The following is a 25,068-nucleotide window of genomic DNA, read 5'->3' as shown; positions in this document are numbered from 1 at the left end:
CTTTTCCGTCTTTAGATAAGAAGAATGAATGTTTGTCAGTGGGTGAGCTGGATCCAGGCAAGGTAGATTTGGACGGGATGCTACCAAGTGTGTGTTCCATGCTGTTAATGCGGTTGTTACTTGGTGTGGCCATACAATATGTGGTGCAAAGGCTTCAAACATGGCCTGAGGAAAATTTTGAAGGAAATTATTTTGAAGAGCATCTCACTTTGAATGATGAGGGTAATTATGCATATGCAGGGAATCTAAGTGAGGATAGGGCTTCATATGAGCAAAGGATATGGCACATATGCCAAAAGCGGTTGGTATTTGATCCAGGTGGGAAAGCAGAACCATTCAGATGTGATTGCTAAGATATAAATATCTTGCAGGCTAGGGGGGTAGGTTAAGATGTCATGTTATGTTTCAACAAAGGATAACCCCTTGTGAGTGGCACTATGTATATTCTTCTACTGTTTCATGTTTACTAGGGTGATACCAACTGGGTCAGGTTTGACAGGGTTTAAGACGCCTAGTTGGATGTTTGTACATATACCAATGTTGGTGTGCAAATAATGAATGGACACTGAATTCCAGGACCTGTGTGGCACATACCAGAGGATGTGCAGGTTTAGAGGGGGTGGATGTCGTACTATGGCGCGTCTATGGTGTGAAACCATGCATGTGAGGCCATTAAATGCAAATCCAGATGCATGGGATTAAGTGCCACGGTGTACATGATATTCCGAGGACTAGCAGAAGTCCCTGTGCTTGTGTACATATGGGATGTATGGCGTGTGGAGAGTTTTGCTTTGGAATGCGTTGCCAGATGTACAGGGTGGAATGGTTTGTGTTGAGCTTGTTGCAGGGCCGTCCGGAACGAGGTTTACTGGAGGTCGGCTGGGATGATATCAGTTGCTCAGTCGTTTGATATGTGTGCGGGTCCTAAGATAATTGGCACTCGTAGATTGTGTTGAAGGTATGAAGGCATGGGCAATTAGGAAAGAGGGGCCAAGGTTGCTTTGAACATTTGGTGTGAAAAGGATAAGAATGATGGTGGCCATCCATTAGGTTTTAAACAAATGCAAGAAATAAATGATAATAACGTGGCCCAAAAGGCAGACACGTGGAAGCTAGAGCTACTGCAAGCGTAGCTGGCCAGCACGTGAAGAGAAGATACGTGAAGGAGAGGTGGCGGGTGAAGCGCGGGCTGCAGGGAGAAAGGGAGACGGCCTCGTGGAAAAAGAGGCTTTTCCAGGGGAATTCTGGGAACAGGGCGCGGCAGCTGCTGCAGAAGAAAAGAGGTGTAGCCTTGTGTGTGGGAAAGGGGACTTCTGGAATACTGTCAAGCTGACGACAGGCTGGTGAGCTAAAGCCGGTGATACAGAGGGATACAGAGGGAGTAGCTGGAGCTGTTGGTTGACGGGCTGCCAGCGCAAGAGAAGAGAAGCGCAGTGTTGTGTAAAGAAGGCTGGAGGCGCCAGGTGATCGAACGAAGGGAGGCATCACGCAGAGCCGCTAGCCTCTGTAGCATACAGGCGAGAGGTGTTCAATTGGATCTTCAAAAGGAATTGACTACCAGAAGCGCCTTATCATCTGATTCGTGCAGACCATGTGACAAGTTGAGCAAAACAGTGCAGGTTGACAAAGAGTCACCCAAGTGTTTCAGAGTGAGAAATGGACAGAGACACCCTGGTGCTATGGATTTAATAAGAGTGACAAACCCTTTGTTTCTTACTGGAGCAGCGAGCGACGGGCTGCTGAGCGTGGAGAGATGCGTTAAAAAGAAGCAGATGTGCAGCTGCAGTGGGCGTCAAAAACTGCTGGCGTTAAGTAGACAGGCTGGTGACTGTGAACGTGCAGTGGAATCACAACGAGGGGTTTTATCATCTTGTTCAGCAGACAGCTCTCAAGGGAAAATGTCTATCAATGTTTTGGCTTCTGTCAATGACTTGCAGAGCACCTATGTTGGGATTGAAGACAGCTCTGGTAATAGGCTGAGCATTTGTTGTTGAGCTGATTTCTACCTCTTGATCCAGAGCTCTGTTGTTCTCTACTAGTGTGTGTGTTATGATTATGATGGTAATTGTGTGTGTGATTTTGGGAGTGCATGTGTGATGATGAACTTGTAACCAAGGAAGAGAAAGGGAGAATGATACTAATTTCAAAGCTTCAAGAATTGAAATGATTTGGGACATGTACATGTCAACAAAAATGGTGATGTCTTATGCTCTTTAAGGAGTTATCTATTTTGTTTTCTTGCTGGGATTTTGGAAGTTACTCTCACAGCTAGAAGTCTCGTACTTTCCCAGCGACACCGCCCACGTCACGACAACGCGTCTGCTAAAGACCCAATGGGCCTATGAAACCAAAGTGATACGCATATCTCATCATGGAAAGGAAAATAAAATAGAAACAAATTAAAAAAATCTCATTGGGGGGAGAGAGAGAGAGAGAGAGAGAGAGAGAGAGAGAGAGAGAGAGAGAGATTAAGTGTCTACTAAAGACCAAATGGGCCTATGAGACCAAAGTGATACAATAGTGTCCATGGCATATCTCATCATGGAAAGGAAAATAAAATAGGAACAAATCAAAACTATCTCATTGGAGAGAGAGAGAGAGAGAGAGAGAGAGAGAAGTGCTATTAATTAATGTCTACGAAAAGACTCAAGGGACTATGAGACCAAAAAAAGGTTACATGTGTAAACTGGATGTCAAGACAAATGAAAAATAAAAGAGGGATAATTAACATATTATGGGGATGTAAGTAGTCGAGGAGAGGTGAGCAAGATATCACTGCAAGTAGCTTGTTTCTTACGTTGTATCTACTGTCCATTGCTAAAAAGAGTGTAGGCTTGACATGTCTAGAACCTACCTCTAGGCATCTTACCCAGCTGCAAAGCTTCGGCTTTCAAATATGGAAAGCAGGTATCATGACTAAGTAGGTGTATGTTCTGTGGACTGTTGTTAAGTGAAGCATGCTTTTGTAGTGTGGAGGTTAGAATAAATGAGTGTCAGATTCGGAATGCTGATTTTGTTGACTGATCTCAACTTGCCAGGATATGGATCTGTCTCCTGTGCCAAGCTGCGTGGAGCGTATTCTTATGCTGTCAGGATCCCACATTGAAATCTTAGAGGAGATTCTTGAAGACAGCTTTAGGCACTCCCTTGTCCTGAATCAGCAGATGAAGGTAATAATGATCTTAAATTCTAGAAATTGTGCAATTTCAGAGTGTGATACGTACATGAATATGTGTGTGTGTGTGTGTGTGAGAGAGAGAGAGAGAGAGAGAGAGAGAGAGAGAGAGAAAGAAAGAAAGATATATTAAGCGTCTACTAAAGACCCAATGGGCCTCTGAGACCAAAGTGATACAATAATGTCCATGGCATATCTCATCATGGAATGGAAAATAAAACAGAAACAAAACATAAACATAGCTATCTCATTGGGGTGATACAAAACTGTCCATGGAAACTCATCATGGAATACTAAGAACATAGAAACATGAGAGCAACATCAACTCCGAGTAGATGGTATACCACTCTCCAAAATATCAAGCATGGGGCTAATGAGTATGGCTGAGAGGTCTCCCTCAGCTATGTCACGTGGAAAGGTAGCTCGATGGTGGCGGGGCATGTCCTGGATCTGGAGCTGATGAGGTGATCGTGGTCAACGAGAGGGCCGGGGGCGTCGGGCACGTTGGAGTGCAGAGGCTCGGTCGGAGGTAACTCCTCTTGGGCGGCGTAGGTCGAGAGCAGCTCGTGGAGGGTCCACAAGATCTACTATATCAGTGTCCTCCACCTTCTGGGACCGGAAGAAACTGGTGATGGTTGGCTGGCGAGGGAGGGGGCGGGGTGGCTAGGCCAAAGCTCTCTCAAGAAGGTGTCCCTGTGTTTGCGGAGCTCAAGCAAGAAGAGGCCTAGGCAACGCTGGTCCTAGAAGTCAATGATCCTGGAAAGTGGACCAAATCCCTCACAAAATAGACAGTGAAACCTCCTACGGATCTCATAGTATACTGGGCAGTGACATATGTAATGCTCCTCCGTCTCAACCTCTGTGTGGCATAATCGGTAGATCCTCTCCTCTCTGGGTCTCTGTATGAGCTTCTTGGCTCTGAAGATGCACTCAGCTCTGCTTGTCTCCACTCTGAGGCAGTGGGATGAAACCCGTATCTGGCCAATCGCAATCCGCATGGCATGGGACATGTGAACACTTAAGTAGCCCGATTGCTGGATGAATTCATCCTCAATGAGTGTGAGGAAGTGTTCTCTGTAGAATTGCATCCTCGTGGTGGGATGCTCCGGAGGTGTGATCCATGTGCAATGGGTGTAGAGGCTGAGAAGATCTAACCGGATAACCCGGTTGGTATCCTCGTGAGAGAGTCGGAGAAAAGGGGAGGTTAAACTGTACTGAAGGGGGGGTAGGCGGTTCATGTGGAGCCCATATATCTTGAGAACCAAGTGGAAACTAGTGCATACCATACTGCAGAGTGGCCCTCAAGTGCTAGAAGTCTTGAGGACTCCAGGGCAAGCCTCGGGTACCTGTGGGGCTCCATGTGACTGATGTGATGGAGGTATGTGACTGTCTGGAAGAGTGCGTCCACTACCATCGGGGCTGCAGCAAACTCCGCCTGGATAATCTGGTGTGGGATCAATGGTTTGCTACAGATCATGATCATACGGGAGAACATCATGACCTGGGGCCTCTCAACTCGCTGCCAATCCTCATCCGATAAATCTGCTCCCCAGAAGGCTGCTCCATACATCAAGGCTGTTGTGACGAGGGTATCAAAAAGCTAGCCCTTCGTCCTGGGCTCCTGGAAATGTGCCTGGAAGCACTACCGCCATAGTACTAGGGGACGGAGGGGACGAAGGGCCAGGACGCGGAAACGCCGTCCCGAAACGTCATGGTGCTCCGATACGGTCTGGGGACGGGCGGGACGCCTCGGGCACCTGCATCACAAGGGGATGGCGGAACGGGCTAGTGCTGTCGGGGACGGCGGGTCTGGAACGGGGTGGCCGGGATGGTTTTTTTTTAAACCATTTTTTTTGGGTTTTTTTCCCGTCGTTTTTTCTGCCGCTTCTGCCCGTTGGTGGCTAGCAACTGCGCCTGTTTCCTCCCGTTGGCACTGTGGCTTGCCCTGACCCGCACCATGCATGAGCCTTGGAACCCTCAGCCGCCTATAAGGCTTGAACTCTCCTCTCTCTCTCTCCCACTCTCTCACTCTTGGCCAAATGCCCCACTCCCTCTCCCCACTCTTGAGCTTAAGCCTTAAGCAGCAAGCTCTCTCTCTCTCTCTCTCTCTCTCTCTCTCTCTCTTTCCCACTCCCTCACTTTCTCACTCTCTCTCTCTCTCCCACTCCCTCTCCCACGGGCCACTCTCTCACTCTCTTCTTCTCTCTCTCTCCCCCACTCCCTCCCTCTCTCACTCTCTCTCTCTCTCTCAACCCGCAAGCTTTCTCTAGGCTCTAGCCTCTTAACTTTTAAGCCTTAAGCCTTAAGAGCTCTCTCTCTTCGCTGTTCCGCCTCCCTCCCGCTTCACTTTGTGCCTCCCGCTGCCTGCCTGTCCTTCGTTCTCTCTCCCTCTTCGCTGTTCCGCCTCCCTGCTCCCACCCACCCTTCCTCAGGCCCCCAAGGCAGCAACATAACTCTCTCTCTCTGCTGAATCTCCTCTCTTTCCCTTCCCCCTGCATGACTTGACCCCCCCCCCCTCCCTGTTGTTGCTGCTGTTTCGTGCTGCTGTCATGGATTAATTTTCAGTCCATTGGCTGTGGGAAGTTCTGCAAAAAGTCATGGCCAAGACCGGGTTTAAAGAGGAGCTCGTGAAGGTGGAGGACAAGCTCGGCACAATTATCAAAGAAAACAAGAAGATGGTCGACTCTTCCGTTACCGCAATCATAAACCGCCTCTCCAAACTCGAGAAGGGATTTGACAAAATCCAAGAGCTCGAAGAGAGATCTTCCAAGCAAGAGGCTGAGATTTCAGCCTTAAAGGAGGAACTAGTGGAGGCCAAACTGCATGCTAAAAGTCAAGCGGCTGAAATCTCAGCCCTCAAAAAGGAGTTGGAAGCCACTTCAAAAAGCAAGCTTGAGGATGGAGAATTTCAGCCCTCCTTGATTGAAGAGCTGAATACCATCAAGGAACAAATGAGGATCATACGAGAGGAGGAGGAGCAACATAAAGAGAAGACATCTTCATGGGTGGAGGTGATCTCAAAGACACAAAAGAAGATGGACGAGGCCGAGAAATGGATCGAGGTCGCCAAGAAAGGGAAAGGTAAAGAATCGCCACCCATCCCCACTCCCACCATCATCAACATGACCCTTGAAGAGGAGCAAAGGAGGAAGACCCGGGCCTTACATGTACGAGTGTCCGGTCTAAAAGACCGTGATGATGCGGAAGGGGAAACCAAGGAGCTCTTCTCTATGATGGGCATTGAAGCCACGCACACAAAGGCATGGAGAGTGGGAAAGAAGAGGGAAGGTAGTGGCGAATCTTCTTCCAAGGAGAGAGCACTTATCATTCGTTTCCCCTCCATGGAAGCGAAGAAGGACTTCTTGAAGAGATGTCCTACACTCAAGCAAACGGGAATATTTCTTGGAGATGACCTCACACTCTCGCAACTTGCCCACATGAAAGAAGTTATGCCCGAGATAAGGGCAGCCCGAGAGAAAGGGAAAGTGGCCTTCTATAGAGATGGTAGAGTGGTGATTATGGAGAGGCGCTCTTCATGACGGCGTGAGACCTATGGGACTACACTCAAAGTTGCTACTTGGAATTGTAATGGATCTCTACGCCTTGATGTAGGGGCTTTTGAGGATAGTTTCACTGGGAGGGACATCATCTTCTACTGTGAGACGCATCAGGCTCCTGGACAGTCCATGCCACATGTTAGTGGATACCGATGGGAGACAGCTTGTAGACAGGAGACTCGTTCAGAGCATAGAGGACGGGGCTCAGGAGGAGTGGCAGTATTGTTTAGAGAGGAGCTACAGCCACTGATACATATAGTCCGCAGAGATGAGCAGGCTAGGTACATGTGGGTTAGACTGAGGGCAGAGACCGGCAGATATCTCTACATTGCTATATGCTATTTTGCTCCTAGTACATCAGTGTATGCATCACCTAGCGGGCAGTCTCCCTTTTCTATTTTGGATGATGACATTTGGGAGTTCTCTAGGGATGGTGACATCATTCTCTTGGGGGACTTCAATGCCAGGACCGCCCATAACCAGACAGTATTTTATGATACCTCAGAGGAGATGTTGAGGGAGCTTGATTTTAGGGATATGGGCCTATCTAGACTCTCACAGGATGAGGAACATACAGTGTATGGGCGGTATTTGATAGACATGGGGACTGCACATGGATTGGCCATCCTGAATGGCCTACAGAGATTCCCGACATCGGGCGGTTTCACTAGCTTTCCACATCGGCATGGTGCTAGTACAGTGGACTATGTTATGGCTCAGCCCAGTCTCATTCCCTCTTTTCAGGATTTTATGGTAGGCACTAGGCCGGTTGGAATAGCAGTGGATCATGCTATCTTGTCCTTCACTCTCACATTTCAATTCAGCACCGCTCCATTGGGACAGGTCTCCACACACACTCGTTATACCTTTATGAGGGAGACTGACACCGTATACACGGATGAGATATACAGACGCCTATGTGCCGAGGAGCCGGGACGGCCATTAGATGAGCTCACTCAGATATTGATAGAGACGCTTCATGCTGCAGCATCAGAGGCATATCCCCATAGTCAGCCTACACAAAGACGATCTGGGAACATGCCCCAGAACAGTTGGTATGATGAGGAGTGCAGAGAGATGAGGATCAGATTACAGAGAGAGGTGCTCATGGGTGTTACCACTCACAGACAGTCACGGATTACCTTCCGCACCTAGTGCGACGGAAGAAGAGGGCTTATCTTGCTCAGTTAGAGAGGGATTTGTACCAGTTGTTTATGAGTCAGGACTCAGGCGAGGCATGGAGACTATTCCATGAGCATTCACCATCACCAGCCATTACCTCCACAGAGATTTGGGGTGAGTATGCAGCATCCCTGTACACAGCACCAGGACAGCCGCCCCTGCCAGACCCATCGGAGCCATGCCCAGAGACGTGTGCTTTCTTTACTGCTGAGATGGTAAGGAAAGCTATTGACAGGATGAGGACTGGGAGAGCATATGATCATGATGGTTTGGTAGCAGAGCACTTTATTCATGCCAGAGATATGCTTGTAGAGCTTATTGCTATGATGTTTAACCGAGCCATGTGTGAGGGTTTTCCTGAGACTTGGAATATGTCCACGATTGTGCCTATCTTCAAGTCAGGGGATCCCATGCTTCCTGGGAATTATCGTACCATCATGATTGGTCACACATTGGCTAGATTATATGCATCTATTCTTGAGCAGGAGTTGAGTAGATGGGCAGAGAGAGAGGGCATACGTGCATCAGGGCAGGCAGGGTTCAGGAGAGGTTTCTCCACTCTTGACCATATCTTGACACTCAGAGCTAGTATTGAGGAGGGCAGATTATATGGCAGGAGGATTTATTGTTGCTTTGTGGATTTCCGCAAAGCTTTTGACACAGTACCGAGAGCCAGACTGATGCGCAGACTACAGGAGATGGGAGTGCCCACAGAGCTGATTTGGGGAATCATGGCTTTATACAGGACAGTTGTGGGGCAGGTACGTACTACCCAGGGTATATCTGAGATGGTTCACTCTACTATTGGGGTGAAACAGGGCTGCCCCCTTTCCCCCACCTTATTTGGGATGTATGTGGATGATGTTAGAAAACATGGGAGCTCAAGGATGGATTGAGCACATGATTAGAGCAAGGATTAAGAACTAGGAAGCAAGACTATGCTTAAGCATGGCAAGGTTAGCTAAAAGACAAATCATATGAGCATAATGACAATGTGAATAGGGCAAAAGCTTTTTGTGTTTTCTTCGTTAGATGAGGAGCCTTTAAATAGGCTGAAGTACAAAAGGATTATGGAGGAGATTAGGATCTAATCCTAATCAAGATGCTTATCACTTGCCTAGAAGCGAGCACCCAAAGCCTAGAGTAGAGTGCAAGATGTAGAGATTCTCCACTAAGGCATATAAAAAACTGAAAATAGAACCATCCAAAAAAGGAGCTACTAACCCTTAGAGAAATAATCTACTAAGGTCTACTACTAAAACCAAGCTACTAAACCTTAGAGAAATAATCTACTAAGGTCCACTACTAAAGCCATGTAGAGGGGCCATAAATTCCAATACCCTCCCTGGACCTCAACATGGCCAAGAAGTGTGAAGGAATACCAAAATACCCTCCCATGTTCCAAACACTAACTATGGGACTATCCAAGAAGATTTGCCCTCCCATGAGGCAAATGTCTAAAACGTTACATGAGCTACATCATGTGGTGCTCAGAGGTAACCTACAAAAGTCCCACTACTACTACTACTAAGAAAGTTACATGAGCTACATCATGTGGTGCTCAGAGGTAACATACATCAAAAAGACTTCAAAAAGCCCAATCAGAGTCAATAGAAGCAAAATTTGCTTCTTCCTTTGCCAAAACTTCTTTTTCCTCAACCAAATGTGCTTTCTCCTTCTTTTTAAAGCAAAAATTCTCTGAATGACGTTTAAGACCACAAAAGCTGCATATCATCTTCAACCTGCATGTGTCAACTTTGTGTCCTGACTTTCCACAATGGGAGCAGGATACTTTTGATTTGCTTACTACCATTGCATTGTCAACTTGGAAGTGACCTTCTTTGCCCATTTTTCTTTCTTCTTCCAGGATAGAAGATTCTACCTTTTTTAAGGTTAGATCTGGTACATTCTTTAAAGTGGTGATCAAAGTGCTGTAAGTGGAAGGTAAACTTTTAAGCAAAACAGCAATGACTATTTCATCTTTTAGAACTTCTCCTTCACCGGCAAGCTGAGAGAGAAGGCTTTTAGCCTTATTGAGGTGAGTTGAGAAACTTTCATTAGCTTGCATCATTATCCCAAAAAATTCTATCATGAGGTTCATTAAGGTGCCTTTCCCTTTGGCTCCAAATAACTCCTCCAATGTATCCCATGCTATTTTGGAGGTGTTGCATGCACTAATATGATGAATGAAATTATCATCCATACTCAGCACTAGAAGGGCAAGTGCCTTTTCATCTTTAGTTATCCATTCTGCTTTCTCATCTTCTTTGTCTCTGCCATTTGGACATTTGTTCTTACCATTGACAATATTCCAAAGTCCCTTCTTTATGAGAAGGAATTTTGCCTTGACTGACCAAGTAAAGAAATTAGTGCCATCAAACTTAGTAAGCCCTTTATTCTTGTGTTCTGACATGCTGAAAAAATGACTCACTCAAACAAATTACATGCATGGGAAATCAAAGTTGCCTTCCCCATATAAATGTAATACTTCAAGATAGGATGATGGAATCCGAGAAGTGGGTTTGTCTTTGGCATGAACTTTGTTGATGGATTTGACTTTGGCTTTCTTCACGGCTTTAATATATTTGACATACTTTGCATTGTTGGACTCACATGAAGAGGGCATGTTGAGCTTACAAAAAATAGTGATTAATATCCACTAATCACTCATTAGTGATTGAGTTCACTATTTTGGAAAACTAAAAAACTGGGCCACCTTGGAGTGAAAGAATGGATGCCTTTCACTAAATATTTTCAAAAAAAGCTTCAACATGCTTCAATAGCAATGTATCCACATGATAATCATCACCCTAAACACTTAAGTAAAAAAATCATTACTTAATCTCTGTTTTGACCAAGGTACCTTCTGTGGTTGCCACAGTGCTGGAGGAGCTATAAGCAATCGTTTTCAGCCGATTCTGATGCTACAGACGCGTTCGCCATGCCCGAAAACCCCCGGGGCTGAAGGGAATTAGACCAATTTGTAGTGGTTGACTCAATTTTTACAAAAAATCAGATTTTCCTCTTCATGATGGCGACGACGATTCCGCCTGCTGCGAGCTGCATTTTGCTTCGTGCCTTCACGTGGAGGGTCGCCTAGGAGATAGCTTGAGGCCCCTAAGAGGGCTTGACCATTGGTGAAGTGGTTTGTGCACAGCAAGGCCTCAGCTGTGGGTGCAGATGAGCTATGGTGAAAAGAGGTAAAAGTGTCTTAATTAATGAGGGATGATTAGCAAATGAGATTAGGGACTACACATAGCTTGAGGGTGACTAACTTGGCTCTGATACCATGTTAGAAAACATGGGAGCTCAAGGATGGATTGAGCACATGATTAGAGCAAGGATTAAGAACTAGGAAGCAAGACTATGCTTAAGCATGGCAAGGTTAGCTAAAAGACAAATCATATGAGCATAATGACAATGTGAATAGGGCAAAAGCTTTTTGTGTTTTCTTCATTAGATGAGGAGCCTTTAAATAGGCTGAAGTACAAAAGGATTATGGAGGAGATTAGGATCTAATCCTAATCAAGATGCTTATCACTTGCCTAGAAGCGAGCACCCAAAGCCTAGAGTAGAGTGCAAGATGTAGAGATTCTCCACTAAGGCATATAAAAAACTGAAAATAGAACCATCCAAAAAAGGAGCTACTAACCCTTAGAGAAATAATCTACTAAGGTCTACTACTAAAACCAAGCTACTAAACCTTAGAGAAATAATCTACTAAGGTCCACTACTAAAGCCATGTAGAGGGGCCATAAATTCCAATAGATGAGGTTTCGGACTATGTAGAGCGGGAGGGTGACAGAGGAGCACAGCTAGCAGGGACATGGATTCCGCTGTTATTGTATGCTGATGATATTGTGCTGATCTCAGATTCTCCAGAGAGGATGCAGCGTCATTTGGATGCATTGCACATGTTTGCAGAGGACAGTGGATTGTCTGTTAACCTTGGTAAAACCAAGGTGATGGTGTTTAACACCACAGCACAGTGGGTTAGGAGGTCAATGCCCACCTTTACATATGGTCAGGAGACAGTGGAGTATACAGATGCATATACTTACCTTGGTGTGGTTTTTAGTGGCCCACTATTTTCCTTGAGGAGAGCAGCGGAGACCAGATTGACCAGAGCTTATGCAGCATTGGGGAGACTAGAGAGGATGTGTTCGCAGGTTCAGTTTCAGGAACCTCGAACAAAGCTCTGGCTCTTTGACACTTTGGTCACTTCAGCCGTGCTGTATGGAGTGGAGATATGGGGATCCTCAGTGGATCACCACAGCCGAGCTGGTAGCACTGATGGATGGAGACGTATGGAGAGGTCCTTGGTTTCTATGATTTCCCGGATGATTAGGGCCAAGGCCTCCGTACCACATGATATTATCCGTGCAGAGATGGCTGCCCCCCCATTGGTAGTAGAGGCACTCACTCGATCAGTCTCCTTTATACATAGCACTTGGGCTCTCCCTAGAGACAGATATGCTCGCTTAGCCCTGGAGTCTTCACGACAGTTGGCATCACAGGGAGACGGATCATGTTGGTATGCACAGATGACAGCTTGGTTCCAACTGCATGGCTTTAGTATGGACAGGCTACCTCCATTTCAGTACTCCTTGGATGCACCCTCCCTCTCTCTCACACGGGCAGAGAATACCAGACTTATTAGGCAAGACTTGACTCAGTTGGACACTAGGACGACATGGATACAGCCGACACACGAGCTTGGTACGAAGATGGCTTTCTATAGAGATCATCTTCTCCAGCTCACGGAGGATGGGTTTGTGATTAGACCCAGCTACATGGATACTCATCTTTCTCATGGGGTACGGTGTGCTATTGGTCAGATGCGCACATCCTCACACCAGCTAGAGATTGAGACTGGCAGATTCAGAGGAGTACCAGCTGAGGCCAGGATTTGTCAGCTGTGCCAGATGGAGCCAGAGACAGAGTTACATTACATATGTCACTGTCCAGTATATTATGAGATACGAGGCCGTTTTCACTGCCTGTTCAGAGAGGGCTTTGGACCACTTTCTAGAGTCATGAGATACCAAGATCAGAGATGCCTCGGATTGTACTTGCTGGAGCTGCGTAGACATAGAGAGGGTCTCCTGAGAGGGAGGGGATCAGAGAGGGAGAGACGCCTACAGAGGCAGATTACAGACTTCTTTCGACCAGAGATTGAGCAGTCAGGTCAGCAGGCATTGCAGCTAGCCCTAGAGTACAGCCGCACCAGAGGTACACTGATTGATCGGGCTATAGAGCTGGGGCGGTCCAGGCGCCCCAAGATGAGAGGCCCATCTTGACACCGGCGGAGACTACAACAGAGGAGCAGGACCATACTAGCACGACATGGGAGACGTCCAGTCAGAGTACTCACCATGGAGGACATTGAGGATATCCGCCATCGACCGATGAGAGACATCTTTGGATAGTGATGTGTATGATGCTTATCTTTGTTGCTGGAGTTTTCCTCCCAGATGTTATCCATTAGGAGCTCCTGGTACCGTACTTTTCCTCATAGTTGTTTCAGTTTCAGTTAGTTGTTTAGTTGTTTTTAGCTTTCCTTCACAGACATTGTATCAGATCCACCAATTGTTGTAACCTTTTTGGTCTCATAGGTCATTTTGGCCTTTTGAAGACGTTAATATATCATTTCATCTCTCTCTCTCTCTCTCTCTCTCTCAACTTTCACCCTCTCTCATGGCATCTTCTTCACAAGCAACCTTTGGCTCCGCACGTCGGGGTGGTGCTAGAAGAACCGATGGTTGGTCATGGTGGGAAGAGGTTAATGCCAACCGCCCTGGAAGTGGAGGAGGTTCACGCCCATGGTCTTGCGAGCTTTGCCCCTATCGAGTGGGTCAGACAAAGTGAGAGTCCACCTTATGCATGAGTCCGGGCACGGGTTCGATTTTGCACGGGAATCACATCGGAGAAGAGAAGGGAGCTTCTTCAGCACATTGCTGGGCATGAGGCTTTGAGCGTTGCAAGGCCGGCATGTGTGGCTGTGGATCTTGCAACATTTGTGACACCACCTGAGGGGTCTGTTTCAGGGTTAGGGGGTGTATCTACCACATCTACACCACGGCCACATGGTGTAGGTTCCTTTGCGATGCCCACACCCACGCGGCGACAGAGTACACTTGAGGGAAGTTGGGATCCTAAGAAGAAGGAAGAGGTTGATACAGCTGGGGCTCGTTTCTTCTTCCATGACCATATTTAGGTAAGCCTTGACACTTCCCTCTTGACATGATTTTTTTAAGTTTCATTCTTGAAAGTTCACTTGTTTCCTTTTGTAATCGGATCCGAGTACTTCAAGGCTATGGTGAAGAGGATTGGGGAGTATGGTCCAAACTACCCCCCCCCCCCCTCATCGGAGTCTCTGCACACCACATTGCTCGACAAGGAGAAGCGCCTTGTCGAGCAAGCTGCAGAGAACACAAAGTGGCTATGGAAACGGTGGTGGGTTTTGTTGTAGATGGCAAGGCTGCAAATAGGGCAGCTAGAGCTATTATTGAGGGCATGTATCCACACATGACTGTGTCATATTGTATGGCACATTGTTTGAACAATCTTTTAAAGGATGTTGGAAAGATGTCATGGATTGAGCCAATCATTCAGGAGGCCAATCAAATGTTCACATTTGTCTTGAAGAACCACCAGTTCCTCCGCCACGAGTTCTCCAAGAAATCAAGGCTCTCACTTCTCAAATACTCAGACATCCGATTTGCCTTCAACTTCTTGATACTGGCCCGCTCGAGGAAGTGCAGTGTTGCATTGAGGCAGCTCCCACGACCGTACCTGCTCTGGTCCAACTGTATAGTACCTGATCTGCCCAAAGCAACTTCAAATCTCAAATCTGCAAGGTTTGTGAAATTTGCAAGCCTGAAATTGCACATTTTGCCTGTTAAAAATTGGGGCTTTTCACCATTGAGCGTGCAACTGCAACATTGGCACACATTGGCATTGATTTCAGCACATTTGGTGCATAATTGCACTAGAAATTTGGGGATTCTGCAGAAATTGGCATAATTTGCAGGCAATTTTGGGTATTACAGGCACATTTGGTTGGCATTGGGGCATTTCCCCCCAATTTTCTGGGTATCACAGGCACATTTGGTTGGCATTAGGGCATTTCTCCCATTTTTTGGGCATTGCAGCATTTGGTACAGGTGACAATCACATTAGTAAATTTACAGGTGCAGATCCGGTTTAAATCTGGTCTAATTGATTGCCTAAAAATTAGGGCTTTTCTACATTGAGCCCATTTTTGGAGCATTCGACCAATTCACCTTGGATTTTGTCAAGATTTGCGCACTTGCACACGTGCCAACTGATTGTGTTCTTCACGGCACATGTATACATTTGTGGTTTGCTGCAATATATGTATGCCATTGTGGACACTTTGACTGATTTGCATCATCGTGCAGTACACTTGCAGATTTGGGACATGCATATGTATTTCTCGTGGTGAAGGAGTTCCCTTTCAGTCCATTGATTATCCTGCTATTTATCTCCCACATTCTTATGGTTTTGTTTGGCATTGCCTACTCGTGGTGACTTGTGACAGATTTGCTGTGCTATCGTGGCCAACAGTAACAATGACCTCTTTGGAATGCTATCTCAAGAGGACAAGCTCAATGGGGATAACTACCCTATGTGGGCTTATATGATGCGTCATGTATTGGTTGCCAAGAATGTATGGCTATAAGTGGATGGGACTGAGGAGCGTCCTCTTACACCTGCTCCAGCGGAAGGTGAATTGATTCCTGCTCACCCTCCTACAGGTCTACCACCTCGTCTTCCTCTTACTCAGCAGCAGCGTACTAGGGATGCTCAGGTCCATGCATTGATTGCTCTCTCATGCCGCAGGCATATCATTCCGCACATTCGTTCTTGCACCACCGCAAAGGGTGCTTGGGATACCTTGGCGACGTTGTATTCAGGTTGCAATGAGACTCGTGTAGCTTACCTTCGGGACAAGCTTGAGACTGACCGCATGCTTGAAGGTGACTCTATCGATTAGTACCTTACGCATGAAAAGGACCTACGAGAGCAGCTCATTAACATTGATGAGGTCTTGACAGATAGCTATCTTGTTCAGACAGTTTTGCGTAACTTGCCTGACTATGATTAGACATTTGGCACAATTTTCCGGTTGTTGGCTGGCAATGCACCTAATGCGGTCACTTTTGACAACCTTGTGACTCTCTTGCTCAGTGAAGAGCAATCTCGTTCCAACAGGAACAACATGATGTCTGCTGAGTCAGCAATGGCTGCTCCCTTTTGTGGGAAATAGATCTGGGCCTAAACCTAGCCCATCGGATTCTCCCAAGACAGAGGACAAGCCAAAAAAGAAAAAGCGTTGTAACTATTGCAAGAAAACAAGGCACACCATAGAAGAATGCAAGAAGCGTATTGAGAGTAAAAAAAAGCAGCAGCTGGCATCTTCTTCCATAGGTGCAGATCAGGCCAATTTAGCTACACATGTGTCAGCCTTGACCCTTACATCTTCATCGCCTGCAGAGATGTCTTCTAATGCCATTGCTTTTGATGACTATGCTGTATAGTATGTACTCCATGGTATGCATTGTCTGGCAGATGCATTTCAGGGGAGGATTTTACTTGCCCACATGCAGTTGGTGATGCATGGTCACTCATGCTTGTTGACCCTTATGCTAGTCTATGCTAGACGCTTTCTCTTATGTGATGTCTACTGGAGATGCCTTTTATGGTGTTTTCCCTTGCAGCGGGATTGTTTCTACAGTGTTGACATTGTCACTTTCTCACATGTGATGTTTACTGGGAGTGCCTTTTACACACTTGGCCAGTGTTGGCTTGCTCTCATGGTTTTGACATGTCACATGTATCTCGAGCCCCCACTTTTTCTCCCCATTTTCAGCTTTTCCCATTGCTGAATTTTTACTTTTATCAATCCTACCATTGCTGATTTTTCCTCATTGGATCCTCCATTGATGAGTTTCACTTTTGCAGCTTACATTGCATGTCTCACAGGCATGACTTTCGGATCCTATTGCCTTTACACATGCGTATTTTTTCTACCTCTTCTTATGCTTATCACTGGTGCAGTTACAGAGCATTGATGTGGATTACATGCAGTTCAGCTTGGCATTTGGTACTTGCCTTCAAGGGAATATTATGTGATGCGTCGTGATTTGATGCAGTTGATGTCCACATGATCTTTGCCATGCATTTCTGGTGATGCATTTATGTACTACTGTGCTCTAGCATTAGCACTATGACATTGGGGATTCTCCTTTTCCCCGTCATATAGTGCTTGCTTTTTTCATTGGCACTGCAGTTCACTCTTACTGTGGAGCATTCACAGCTTTATCACCCTGTTGCTACCCGTTCACACCATTCACTTGAGGGGGGTTTATTGGTCATGTCCACTCTCAGCTAGTTCAGGTGTGAATCTAGCTTGCTCACGGGCATTTTTTCCCTATGACTGGACACAGGTTTTTTCCCCGTGTGAACACACTTATGTGTTGGGAACTTTGCCCTAGGCCTTTTAGTACTCACTTGTACTTTCATTTCATATCATTATTGAGTACATCTTTTCCAGCACTCTCACGTTTCTCTGTGCTTGACGTTGTGTGTGTGCAGGCTAGCTTCCCTCCTACCCAATAGATGCCACTACCTTTCAGACTGGTCATGTAGGCAGCCATGAGCATGATGCCAGTACTTCTCACGCTCCAGCCTCTGATTGAGCATTGTTTTATACTTGAAGTTGATTTTGATTGATTTGAATATGCATGCCTTAAAAGATTATGGACTAGAGTACCTTGCAAAAGTTGTGTGGTCCTCAAAGAAAAGGCTTGGCTACCAAGGGGAAAGGGTAATCTTCAAGAGAAGAAGAGGTTTAGTGAAGCACCAAAGCTTCACAATGGAGGGCCAATGAAGAGGGAAGAGGAAAATACTCTAAATTAAAAATTACACTAGCATAGAATTACTCTAAGATGAAAATACAAAGGAATAGGGATCTATTTATAGGTGAGGGAGGCCACCAACCAAGTCCAACTAGAATCTAGAGTTTTCGAGCTTCAGTTTGATCCAATTTGGACAAGTTAGACCCACTTTTTTGATCTAGTTTGAAAGAGGTGAGAGAAGAGATGAAAAATCTCATTTTTTTGATTAAAAAATTGGAGTAATCATGAAGATTCTAGGCGCCTCCTTCATGATCTCCACTCACCTTCCTAAGGTGTCAAAATTCTATTTTTTTACTAATAAATTCCTATTTTTTTACTATTAAGTCATGTACTCAACTCTTCATCTTATGTGAGAATTTACTCCTTTTTGGGAGATTTTCTTTTATTCTTGCATTTTTCTTATTCAACACTTGGATTAACCCCATTGGCCCTTTATCATTTAGCTAGACACTAGTCTTTTGTTATTTGATAATGATCATCATTCCATGTTTATATATTGGTTTGAACTTTGTCGGTGTACTTATTAGCTGTTCGGTGTTTGCGCCACGTATTGTACGTTTAAAGTGATGCTTTGAAAGTTCAGTGTAAAAACATAAATGTTATTTTATTTAGTGTGCTTTGTAGTCAATAAATTGCATATTCCATATGCCGTCCCCGTCCCTCCCGGTCCCCGTTCCCTGCCTTTTGCCGTTCCCCGTCCCCGTCCCTGTCCCATGTTACTATGACTACCGCTCAAGTAAGCTCAAGGCTGCATATCCTTGTGTCACTCTGGCATGTGCTGCGGGAACCATGGTAAAGCGTGGGCCATTGAAAGTGACACCAAGGTAGACGTAGGATGAGACAATCTTCACAGGATCCCCTCTATATGTGAAGCTCAATCTGGATGTGAAGGAGCGAGAGGTATTGAAGACCATTACCCTTGTTTTATCAAGGTTAACAGAGAGGTCCCACTGAGTGCAAAAGTCATGTAAGGCATCCAACCGTCTCTGAAGCCCCTTGGCTGAGTCTGAGAGGAGGACGATGTCATTTGCATAAAGTAGAATGGGGATCAATATGCCTGCCAGTGTGGGACCAGCCCCGCCTAACCCGTCAATGAAGCTCGAGATCTCATCAATGTAGAGGCCAAAAAGAGTGGGTGATAGAGGGAAGCCCTGTTTCACCCCAATAGTGCTAGAAATCTCATGTGAAGAACCTCCTGTGGCTCTCACTCGTCCGGTGACGGACTCATAGAGGGCGATGATGCTCCAAACCATGTCAGATGGGACTCCTATCTCCTATAGACGGTGTAGGAGGCGGGCTTGGGGTACAATATCAAAAGCTTTCCGGAAATCCACAAAGCAACAGTGAATCCTCTGATGTCGTGCTCTACCCTCCTCGATGATGGCACGAGAGTGAAGATGTGGTCAAGGGTAGAGTAGCTCCTCCGAAAGCCAGCCTGTCCTGAGGCTCTGCATCCCTAGCTCTCTACAAATGAATTGAACTCCACCTCTAGCACTGATCCATAGAGTTTGGCCAATGTGTGGCCAATCATGATCGTCCTGTAATTATTAGGATCAAGTGGATCTCCGCCTATGTGGATGGGGGTGATGGTGTTGGTGGACCAAGAGGGTGGAAATTTTTGAACCTGTAGGCTAGTAGGGGTGCCAGGCTATCATCGGCATGCGAGATGTACTCAGCAATGAGTCCCTCATGATCCTGGGCTCGCCCATTGCGTAGTCTACGAATGGCCTTGAGGACCATGCCCTTTGTGAAGAAGGTGGAGGTGGTGGGACGAGGATCAAGTGGTGGGGGTAGGGGTGGCTAATGGGGGATATGATAGAGGGAGCGTGCATGGGAGTGCCATGTGTCCGGGCAGGTGATAGGTGTGGGAGGGCAATGTTCTCGGAGTTTCCTCCAGGCCTCTTTGTAGTTCGGCCCTAAGAAAAGTCAGTCTAATTCATCCTCTTTCCGAGCATAGAACTCCCGTTTCTTGCGTTGGGTGAGCCGTTGAGAAATCCGTTGCGCTTAGCGCTTCATGATTTGCCCAATCTGTCCCTCATGCTTAAGACGGTAGCGTGTGGCCCGACATTCGTCATCATACCAACAGTTAGGGGGCATGGAAGTTCAAGGTGGCTTGGCGGTAGACCGCCATGTGCAGATGAAAGAAGAGGTGGCAGATGTGTGGAGTATGGAGGTGAGCTGTGATGTGAGGGTGGATAGGGGGACAGTAGGTTCCACATCCTGGAGTTGGCGGGGGGCATCAGTTCAAACATGGACACCTAGCTATATACATCTATAACTCTCAAGATATATATAATGTGTACATCTCTCTCTCTCTCACTCTCACATACAGGTCTCCCATATCCCATCACTTATTGTACCCTGTACCTGGCATAGTAGGATCTAGATTTTTCATCCTGTACAATCTTAGAGCCTGAGATCTTAGCTTTCAGTTTTCAGTTTTAGTTTACTGTTGCTTTTTCTTATTTCAGATTTCACGGCCACTATATACACATCATTTTGGTCTCATAGACCCTTTGGGACTTTGAAGACCTTAAGATAACTCTCTTTGAGAGGGGCTTACCATACATAGCCGTGTATGAGTGGGAGTCAGCTTTCCAAGGCGAGACCCGCACATCATCAGGAGTACGTGGCTCTGGAGGGGTAGCTGTCCTTTTTAGATCCCATCTTTGATAGATTCTCAGAATCGTCTGGAAGGACGAGGATGCACGGTATCTTTGGGTGCGGCTACAACTTAGCAGTGACAGTCGTCCACATTGCTGTGTTATTTTGCACCACGCCACTCCCCTTACACCGCACATCATGGCCAGCCACCGTACTTACCATTATATGGGGATATCATGGAGTTCTCACAGCTAGGGAAGTCCTCCTCAGGGATTTCAACGCCAGGACGGGAAGTCAGCAGGTCCCACTACTCGATCTAGACAACCCTATCAAACTATAGGAGCTGGACATCTTTTACACAGGGCTGTAGACATCATCATAGGACCGTGAGGAGGTCACAGTGTATGGGAGATGTTTCTTAGAGCTGGGAGCTGCACATGGTCTCGTTATCTATAACGGGATGTCGCGATGGCCCTCCTCTGACGCCCTCACCTCCTTAGGAGGTACTAGCACCCTGGACTACCTTATGGGATCTCCGGCTTTGGCACACCTTCTCCCCGACTTCTCCATCCCGCCACCCCCCTTTGAAGCTGACCATGCCTACCTCTCTTTCAATCTTACCTGTACACCACCCGTCCCTCCACCACCACCCCCCATCTCTGTAGATAGCCCACTTGCCTGCTCTGCGGGCCTCATGAACTGTCACCATCGCCTCATGTCGGTGTGCCACCTGTGCTGGAGTGAGATCATCTCCCATGTACACCTGTGTGCCCTTGACGGCAGCCCGCCTGTCTAAGAAGGCCTGTCTGCTGGTGGCATCAGGGAATCTAATGATGAGGGATCCTCCTTGGGGGAAGCCCCCACACTCGCACATGGAGGGCCCTATCCTTCCTGCGTTTCTCCTCCGAGAGAGAGACAGAGAGAGAGAGTTATCTTAAGGTCTTCAAAGTCCCAAAGGGTCTATGAGACCAAAATGATGTGTATATAGTGGCCGTGAAATCTGAAATAAGAAAAAGTAACAGTAAACTAAAACTGAAAACTGAAAGCTAAGATCTCAGGCTCTGAGATTGTATAGGATGAAAAATCTAGATCCTACTATGCCAGGTACAGGGTACAATAAGTGATGGGATATGGGAGACCTGTATGTGAGAGTGAGAGAGAGAGAGATGTACACATTATATATATCTTGAGAGTTACAGATTTATATAGCTAGGTGTCCATGTTTTAACTGATGCTCCGCTGAGCGGTATGCTACAATATCGGCTAGTCTTTGTCCAAGTGCTTGAATTTTCTTTTTTGGGCCGCAATAACCCCTATGGTGAGATGACTAATTTATTCAAAAGTGATTCTGCAGGTGAATTTGTCTACTGTTCTGTCTGCCTATCAGAAACAAGGCTCTTATATTGCGATGCACAAATTGCTTGATTACATGAAAGAGAAAGATATTGATGTGGGTATTACTGAAATCTGGGAGGAACTGATCGATAGCTTACAAGAAGCAGGCCAAACAGAGATTATCACAAAGCTGTCAGAGCGGACTCTGAAGATGCAATTAAGTGCAGTGTCTTCAGCCTCATAAGTTCTCAGTGTAAATTTTGTATCCACTGGGAATTCTCATTGCCTGAATGCCAACGGGATCTCCACCCTAGTTCTGTTTGTTTGCACAATGAAGACATGGTGCAACTAGTTCTCGAATGCAGCCCTGTCGGGCACAAAAGTACGTTGTGATGGGAGATACTAGCCTTACAATGTGCTGGCTGAGGCTTATGATAAACCTCCCACATACAGTTATCAAAGGTTAGTGAGCTGATGGCTATGGTCTATCCTTGCTTGGTGGCAGTTTTTGAAGTGCAATACCTTGGTCATCTATGGTCAAAAGCATGTGTTCCTGCTAGTCGACATTCCAGTCAAGAACTGCGCCTCTTGTGGCTTTGACGTCTTTTTCTGCAGCAGATAAAACACTGTAAAAGTCTTTTCAGTGTATGATATGTGAAAGAGAAATCATGAATCACCCGTGAAGATGGGTTTGATTGCAAGGTGTTCTATGATCTTATTGATCGATACTCTCAACAATTCCTGAAGCCTGTCAGTTTTTAGTATTTAATGTCCTATGGCCAAGTAAAATGCATATGTTTTCTTGCTTTCTCAAGGTTGCAAATGCAAGATTTTGGGTTTATTATATGCCTTTTGTTTAATATTGAGAAAAAAGTGTCCTGGTCTGTATGTTAGGGAGCAGGATACATATAAGCATGTTTTGTAAGAGGGAAAGTACATGACTCAATCACTCTCAACTAAAACACTTGGTTTTGCATGGTGCCCGAAGTAGCTGAGCTGAATTAAAAATCTTGCAAGCTAGATCAGCCGGCTGGTTGTTAGGACCAATGCAAAGATTGGATGTACAGAAAAGTTCGATCTTTCTGATTTACATTTCAGAAAATTCACTGTGCCTGGGTATCGATTCCTAGGTGTCTCTCTATAAAGGATTTCTAATGTGGCCTTTTTCCACCCCGACATGTTGATGGAACTGGTTGTTGCTTCTTCTTCTTTTTGGTGGTTCGGGTGTGTGTGTGTGTGGGGGGGGGGGGGGGGTGTGCGGTGATCGATTAGAGTGTGTGATTGGAGGGCTGGTTCCTTGGTACTAGTACTTATGCTATCTTTGCTCGACTGGGATGGATCGTCCACTTGCAATGGCACCCTGTGCAAGCATAAGCACTCTGTGAGGAGCATCAGTGTCGTCTTATGCAGGGTGGGAAATGTTGCCGTCTTGCAATTCGAACATGTGCAATGCCAATGTCTATATGTAGACCTGACTACTCGGGCTCCTCAATATGTATGGACACCTTCCTGTCCGACCTCAAAAAATGGTTTCTTCCTCCCCAATATATGACCAACCTTGAGGATAAGTTTTACAGGCTCTTTCAAAATGGCTCTCCAGTAGCTAATAGAGTTATCACGTAATCGCAGCAGTTGGGAATATCCCAAGAGGATGAATTAAAATAGTTCATTAGGGGATCTGATATGAACATTAGGTTCACCCTACGTAATAGCCATATTCATATGACAAGGCTCTCACTCTTGCTCAAAATCAAGAAATGATGCTCAACAAAGGTAAGCCCAAGCAGCTCCAGCCTAGCTCCAAACCCCAGCAACAGTAATCCACCACAGTAATGATGGGTATTAGAAGTTGTGGGTGAGGAGCGGTGCTTGAGAGCTACATAGCTTACTTTGTATGTTTGTGAGTGACCCAACAGGTATTTGCACCCTTGCTGCCACAGGTCCATATTTTGTTTGTGTTTCTCCTCACAAAGCAAAGGTCTCTCTCTTTGCCCGTATGCAAGTCCTTGAGGGGAATTTTTACTGCATGTTCTGTTAGCACATTTATCCCTAGATTCTGCTCTTTTATGGTGCCCATTTGGTCCCTTTTGCATGGCCCTTGCTTGTGGGCTGGCCACCCCTTTTTCTAGTATTTTTTTTGGGATTTTTCCCAGCTTTTTTTGGCATTTTCCAGCCGGCCTGTTTTGCAACTCCAGTCGGCCAGCTTACCCCTACTCGAAATAGTGGGTGTTGGCCTCTCATTGTTCATTCAGTCTTGTACATATTTTGCTCCCTCACTTATGATATTTGTAGTGTCTCTTGCTTGGGACTGTTTTGCTTCAATATATTCAGCATAGTTTTCTCCATATCTCTCTCTCTTGCACTCTCTGTTCAGCACATTCTAGTGCCACTCTGCTTCCGCTATGTTCACTCTTTCATGGTATCATCGCTCCTTGTTTAGCAGCCCCTTTGTTGCCCAGATTCAGCACTGTTTTCAGCACCCTCTCCTCTGCGTTTTCTCTCATATTTGCAGCCCTTGCTTCTGCGCTTTTTGGACAGCACGTGCTGGTTTTTTTGCCTACAGTTTGGCTTCACCGACATAGCCATCAGGTACTCTTTGATCAGCGCTTTCTTTTCCACATGGAGATTGGACATAGGCGGCTTGTTTTTTCAGGACAACAGCCTTCTGTGTGCTGCGTTTTCCTTTCCAGAGGGATTTTCCCTTTGCAGAGGGGGTTTGTGGTGTTTCAGGCTTTGGTGGCACTTTTGGTACCTGTGGGGGAGGACACTTCTACTTCAGAGTTTGTGCTTTTTTTTCTTGAGATTAAGCCCAAGCTTTTGTGATGGCTGCACCGACTTCTCTTCATATGTTTGCTGAGTCTGCCAAGTTGGATCCAACTACACCCTATGGAAGGTGAAGGTGAAATCGGCCTTGCGTGGTGTGGATTGGCTTGTTACACCAGCCAATGCCACCCCTCCCACCCTTGCTTCCGGTGGTGCGACTCAGGCACAAATTGATATTTGGCAGTCGAATGATCAACGTGTTTTCTCCTTTCTGATGTTGAATTGTCAGGATTCTGTTCTCTCTCATGTGCGTACAGCAGATGCTGCACATGAAGTTTGGAAGGCTTTTACAGATCTCTATGAGATTAAGTCTCCGGGTCGGATTTTGGCATTGGAAAAGCAACTTATGAACTTATCATTTTCCGCCTTTCCATCTTTATCTGCTTTCATCTCGAAGATGAAAGATCTCCAGGACGAGCTTGCTGTTTGTGGCAAGGACATCTCCACA

General features: G+C 46.1%; 1 protein-coding gene across 5 annotated transcripts in view; it reads left to right on the top strand.

Annotated features, from left to right (window-relative positions):
• The window catches only part of LOC147605177 (uncharacterized), a 141,283-nt gene that overhangs the window by 101,574 nt on the left and 14,641 nt on the right, over nt 1-25,068 (top strand). For 3 of the 5 annotated variants that reach the window (XM_086794154.1, XM_086794156.1, XM_086794155.1), the window contains exons 9-10: nt 3,039-3,170; nt 21,817-22,606. In XM_086794154.1, coding sequence (XP_086650280.1) covers nt 3,039-3,170; nt 21,817-22,041 — 357 coding nt within the window. In that variant the 3' untranslated portion in view covers nt 22,042-22,606. Of the gene's footprint in view, nt 1-3,038; nt 3,171-17,535; nt 17,658-21,816; nt 22,607-25,068 lie in introns of those variants that run through there. The other 2 variants (XM_086794158.1, XM_086794157.1) reach the window with 2 other exon arrangements.

Source organism: Cibotium barometz, chromosome 60 (assembly GCF_041138505.1).
Source record: "Cibotium barometz isolate CiBa-2024 chromosome 60, ASM4113850v1, whole genome shotgun sequence".
In the NCBI taxonomy this organism is placed as follows: domain Eukaryota; kingdom Viridiplantae; phylum Streptophyta; class Polypodiopsida; order Cyatheales; family Cibotiaceae; genus Cibotium; species Cibotium barometz.
Note: the sequence above shows the minus strand (reverse complement) of the source record. Positions and strands in the feature narration are given on the sequence as shown.